The sequence below is a fragment of the Aplidium turbinatum genome, chromosome 18 (genome assembly GCF_918807975.1).
Source record: "Aplidium turbinatum chromosome 18, kaAplTurb1.1, whole genome shotgun sequence".
Classification (NCBI taxonomy): Eukaryota; Metazoa; Chordata; class Ascidiacea; order Aplousobranchia; family Polyclinidae; genus Aplidium; species Aplidium turbinatum.
This window is the reverse complement of record NC_137489.1, coordinates 8,124,956-8,131,270: the sequence shown is the minus strand read 5'-3', so window position 1 is coordinate 8,131,270 and position 6,315 is coordinate 8,124,956. Positions and strand designations below refer to the sequence as shown.

At 36.2% G+C, this 6,315-nt stretch overlaps 1 protein-coding gene across 2 annotated transcripts in view; it reads right to left on the bottom strand.

The window, feature by feature from the left end:
- Positions 1-2,180: 2,180 nt before the first annotated feature.
- LOC145787812 (neuronal cell adhesion molecule-like) overlaps positions 2,181-6,315 on the bottom strand; it is a 50,738-nt gene continuing 46,603 nt past the window's right edge. Inside the window, exons 22-24 of one of the 2 annotated variants that reach the window (XM_082599642.1) lie at positions 5,883-6,008; positions 4,793-4,859; positions 2,181-3,207 (exon numbers count right to left, since the gene is read on the bottom strand). In XM_082599642.1, coding sequence (XP_082455768.1) covers positions 2,910-3,207; positions 4,793-4,859; positions 5,883-6,008 — 491 coding nt within the window. In that variant the 3' untranslated portion in view covers positions 2,181-2,909. The remainder of the gene's footprint in view (positions 3,208-4,792; positions 4,860-5,882; positions 6,009-6,315) is intronic. The other variant, XM_082599643.1, reaches the window with a different exon arrangement.

Below are 6,315 nucleotides of genomic sequence, written 5' to 3'. Positions count from 1 at the left end.
TTTTTTGTTTTCTTAGTTTTACCGCAATTGTTCCTTTCATGCACCTTGCAATAAATAAAGCTTTACTTAAGCTTAATCGATATCTTTTAATGTCAATTCAAAATCCTAGTAGCCTAGCATTTTTTGAGATGTAGGCCTAGAATAAAAACCATTTGCTACGAACTCCATCATGTCAAATAGTAACTTATTGCTACTAGCCAGCACTCTCAAAAGCGGGGCCACACATTTCAAAAATCTGCCCACCATTACCTCTCTCCACCACGCCCTGACAGATGCTTGCTACCATAATTAGGCTACGCTTTCGATAACTCGTGAAACCCGGTGACGCATGAGTTCGATAGAATATTCTAAACACAGCTGTCTTCTGTTGTGTCGTATCCGGAGCAATAAGGTCAGGCAGGTGTTTTCACTGAAACAGAAAAAAAAACATTTAAATTTTCTTGTTTTTGTACTTTTTTTTCTTTCTACCTCAATTACATTTTATCAATCTAATCGGCAGCACATAGGCGTAGCCAGGGGGAGCGAAAGGGGCCATGCCCCCCCCCCCAAAATTTTCAAAGTTTGGATTCCGAAGTTGAACCCTTTGTTGAAAATATAATATAATTTGTATAAATTTATATCGTTTTCCAAGACATCTGGCTATTAACACCCCCCAGGACTTGTTTTAGACACACAGAAAGACACCAATACATTTTGCAAATCGTAAATCGCGCAAAGTTTACGCGATTTACGCTTTTAACTAATCTGTGGAAGCAATTTCAGAATCCCTTACTTTGTTGGGTTTTTGTGTAGCTGAGTTTTTTGTGTTCTCTAATTTTAGCCGCAGTTTTTGCCCGTTTGTGTGTAACAGCTACCTTTAATAAGTTAATAGCTGTTTATCTGCTAATAAATTTCATACAAATATTACCCCGAAAGTGTTTCCAGAAAGCGCTATAATCCATTATTTGAGTGTAATTTTGCAAAAATTTTCCTGAGGGGGATGCCCCTGGACCCCCCTAGAATACGCGTGCCTTCGGCACGCTTAACCCCCCACCAGCTTTATTGCTTCCCTTGCTTAACCCACCAGGATACGCCACTGCACATCAAGTGGTGATGTCTTAAATGAAACCCTTTGTCGTTCTCTTCACGTCATCAAATATTTGGCCCCCCAAATTATTTTTCTGGCTACGCCACTGCGGCAGCATCGGACAAACTGGTTTAAAATCAGTAGCGAATGCAAGAATTGGGTAATCTGCTCATCAAAAACTGCAATGTTCCTAAGAAAAAACACGTCTCATTCAAATGCGTTAAATCATCAATTGAATTAATCTATTCCAGTGAAGTATGAAGTGAAGTTCGTCTTGCACATATCAAGAAAAGATGACTAGCTTACATCTCGGACCGATTTTTGAAATTCCACTGTTACGTGAAAATGTTTAAAAGCAAAAGTTTGTTCTCATTGTGTTGCAAAATCAGTTGTAAAAATAGAAATGCTTGCAAGTTTTCTAAAAAATTCACGTGCAAAAATAGACAGGTAACCTACTGTACAGTACGTTATGTATCCCAGCTTCATTTGAAATTTGGGCTACCAATCCAACTACTTTCGATTAACATAGAAGCTAATTGCTGAGAATTTTTTCAAAATAAATAAAATACTGAATTTGCTTTGTCGACATAAAATGAGGTTTTTAACTTTACCTTTTGCAGAAGTTTAGCTTCGATGATTATGGTCGAGTGGGAAATGTGTTCCTTGTGCACAAATGAATTATTGGACTACACAGCAGTACAGCACGCAATCAAAAAAAGATAAAGTATGCTAAACCCTGTTACAATAAGTACTTGCTTCTTTCTACTTTTACTCTTGTTTTTACACTATCCATACTCTTGGTATGCTTGTGCCTGAAAACTAACCTTAAAAAACGACAATTATAGCCTATAACAATGTATAGCCTACGTATTGCTCAAGACAATTAAACATCGCAATTCCTTTGACGCATGATAGAAATTTTGAAAAGTTTTCTAGTTTAGTCAACTGCAGCAAAACATTGTAACTTTAGTTTTAAAAAGATAATAATAATAATTTATTGTAAATTTAGTTCTACACTTACACCAAAGCTGGTAACGTTCCACCTGCCCCATGGTCGGTATAAGTTTGGTCACGTGGAAAACAGATCTTCCACCAGTTTATTTCAAACCTCAAGTTAATTTAAAGGATCCATTCTTGAGTAAAATTTTAATACGCTTTTTATTTTTGATTTAACAATACAGCAGCTGTCAAAATAATGTGAATCAACTTGCGCAAAAATTTCTCTGTCGTCACGTTAAAATTTACCAATACGTTGATACGAGAAAATAAATTCAGTTTTTACAATTTTAAAATAACAAGAAAAAAAACTTGTGAAAACACACTGGCGGAAGAGAACAGCAAAAAAACAATAAATAAAACTTTCATTAAAGTTGCTTAAAATTCATTTACAGCAAAATAATCGCAACGTTAACAACGTCATGCAACCCAACCGGTGTTCACATAAATTCGCTTGTAAAAAAAATACACTTGACGCTGTGTAAGCTATGCTGAACTAGGACTCAACTCATTCTAAGAGTTAAATTGAAATAATACTACAAGCACAATGCAACATTTCATTAACAAACGTTTGTGTATGATGAATCCGATCGCATATGCACGAATGAACATTTCACAACCGATGGATATAATCTAGCAAGTTAGTTTTGTTTGTTTTGGGCATGTTTCTATAAAGTTTTACATATTGAGTGGTAAACTTTAGTCATGGTTTCTTTCCAGTGAAATCACATGCAGCAGAAACAGAAATAAAAGCACATGATGACGTTGCTGTCTCGCTCTTTTTTTGACTCTCAATAAAACAACGAACACTTCTTTGAGTTTTCAAATTCAACAAAAGGAATTTTATTCAAACTGCATCAATTTCAGGACGAGTAGGAGATTTTTCATCTCCGCTAGGTGGCGTAGCGGGTGTTGTATTTTCACTTTCTACCATTCCGTATTGGCCAATAAAAGACCCATCTTCGTTGAATTCTCTTGGGTCGGCTGCAACAAACGCTTCAATCGAATCTCCCCCGACACTGTCACCTCGTGTTCGAAGCATGGCCCCCAAAGGGGCCCTATCAGGGTGACTCTTACTGCCTCCATTGCTGCTTGTTCCTGTGGAATCGGTCAATGGGTTTTTCACTTCATCGGCATCTTCACTGCTGAATACAAAAGTAAACTTTCAATAGGGCAAAGCGTAGCTGGAAAACAAAGCTATCGGTTATTGTAAAAACTTTTTTTTTTAATTATAAAAGTCAAATGGCTGTAGAAACATGAAACACCAGGTTCATTTGTTTCATCTTCCATTTTGATGAAGGCATGTCTGAAATAAATCTTAATTATACAAACCAGGTCGGTTGCAGGTCGGGTCGGCAATCGAAAGGGCGCCGGTTCGACACCGCTCAAGAGCATGCGGCTGTGCCATTGGCTGGACACTTAAAAGGCATGCTTGAAGGTGGACATGAAGATTGGCTTCCTTGCCTTTCCGTCCACTTAATATAAATCTTCAACCACCAGGTGTAAGCCTGGACACGACAAACATACAAACCACTGGACAAAAATACAACGGTTTGCGCATTTGCAGTGTTTTAATGTAGTACAGGCCAATGGCATATGAAACATACTTTGCAATACAATGTTCTACTTGGCACCTACTGTAGTAGGCTACAGTGCGCCACTCACACCTCGCAAAAATAAACTTAGCTTTTCTATGATTGTCTTTGCTCTGACGTCACATGTTTAACGGCAATGATAAAGCAGACATTATTAGCCTAGCAGCATACCATTGCGCTTTAAAGAATGGACTTGTTGTGGAGTCTGCTTAACAGGGGAAATTTTAGTATGGAACTTTCCAAGCATGAAATGAAATATGCAATACATGCAATTTTTCATAGATCTACATATTTTAATGTCGTCTTCATGGTACAGTAGTAAGCAAACGTTTGGCATCACTGTTCATGTATTTAGAATTTAATGTAATTTATTCAACAACAAAGCACCTTTTGATCTAATAAGTAGAATTACATAATTTGGATTGGTGATATTGTAATGGCGTACAACTTTTTTCTCAAGCGGCGGTTTCTAAATTTTAAGGCAGAAAGTATGGCAAAGGTAATGGAATAGTATAGTGTGAGGTTTTTGTATGAAAGGCCGAAAGGGGCAAGTTACCCTTGGAGTAGATTACAAAATAATATTAATTTTGCGGTGTATGTCATATGAAAAATTTATATTGCGTTCAGCAGCATGCCTTGATGGTTTATCGAAGTTACTGGGCAGTAAAAGTTTATTCAGCAATGGATGGCGGAAAATTATTGCCTATTGTTACCGCCATTATGGTAGAAAACAAATGTACTTACATTTTTCTGATGACCAAATGCAGAAAGATGCAAAATAGTGTGAATTTAAATCACAATACATGAACCATGTTCTTTCACGTTATATTTTATTTTTGCAACATTAAAAACCAAACCGTTAGTCAGTAAATAAAGTAAACTATGTCAAGTTAATTTGTTTTCTATGTGTTCAACCGTTTGTTTGCATTCTTCTTGAGGGATTTCGTATAATTTTAATTCTTAGTAATATTGAGAGACCAGGAAAGAGTTTGAGACATCAACCTCTGCTTTACTCCTCAATCCTCATCATTTATTAGATTAAGAATCTAAAAGGAATCGCATAATTAAGCTAACACGATGCTTTAATTTGATACATGAGAAATAAAATTTCCAAGAATTTGTATTGTTAGTTTACTTGTATTCTGCAGAGTCGTTGTTTTCCAGGGGTTGAGATTCAACAAGGTGATGTTCTTTTTCAGCAACTGCAAAGTTTAACTTGATTACATTTTTAATCTTCTTCTGTAGCAAACTTTGTGGGATAACTCAGAACTTTGCAAGCTGGGCCTATAGTAGATCAGTCAACTGTTTAGCCTTCAGATCATGACAAGAAATTTCAAAAGAACGAACGGTTTACTGTTGTTATGGTACTCTTATCAGCAGTAGGGCGATTAGGAGTTACGTAGTGAATGTTGTCAAGTTGAATACCAAAGTCTGCAATCCTTTAATGTTTTCGGCTACTTTGTTTGATGTAATCTTTCTGGTGGCAAATGATAATTAATTTGCTTGTTAGCTACAATCACAACAATTAGATTTAGCACAAGATAGCTCACAATATTCTTTGAGATTATGTTACATAAAACAGAAACTTCCTGTTGTACTTTTATCAAAATAGCTGTAAACGATTCCACGCATTTGAGAAAAAGCATAAACGATGGATACGGTACATCATTCATCAATGTCTCCTTTGTAGGCAAATGGTCAAAAATGTTAACCAGATGACACAAAACTCATGTATTTAAAACGCGCAAGTTGAACTTTCTAAATGTATCAAATTGGCAAAGGTAAACAGGTAAATTGGCAAAAGTAAACAGGTAAATTGGCAAAGGTAAAACGATTTTCAAAGGAATAGAACACAAGCCCGAACTTGACTAGAATTAGAACTATTCTTAAAACTTGAGGACGAATCTGGTTGTAAAATTACGGCAACCTGCAACTCGTAGCTACATAAGTAAGGTTACTTCCCGCGTATCTTGTTTCAGAGCTGCTCAAAAAAATTAATCAGATATAGTACAAAATCAAAATGCAAAACATGTATATTGAAATGCAAAAAGTTGTAGACTGTGTAATGGAGTATATTGCTTGAAGAGCCTTTTATTAGCTTGCGCGAAGTCAACCACAGGGATACTACTGTACATGAAGCGGAAGGAGTTTTAATCAAATTATCGCTTTTGATAGCGAAAACTCTGAGAACATCGTATTATCCGTTTCCACCTAAAACAACTCACCCGAGTATTTTCCACCTTTGCCCCTCCTGACAAAGCAGATGATCAAAATAAGAAGGATGAGCAGGCCAATCAAGCACATGATGACAATGAACCATATCTCGCTGGTGACGCTTCCTGCTGCAACTTCTGCAATATTGAGATACAAATTAGTCTCACTCGAAAGATAGCAGTCACATGCAACACCTTCAAAGGCTCTGATCAGTTACAAAATTAGATGTCCCTTTGCAATAATAAAAAAAATATATGAAAATATTGTGTAATTTATATCGATTTAAATAAGTGATGATAAACTGTTTGAAACGAACATATTTTGTTTCCACAATAATTTTCTGTCCTGCTTGTGTTTCTAGAATAAGCTTCGATTCGTTTTAAACTTCAGACGAAACAAAAATCATTTTCTAACTACCGGTAAATTATTCAGCTCAGGGTGTTG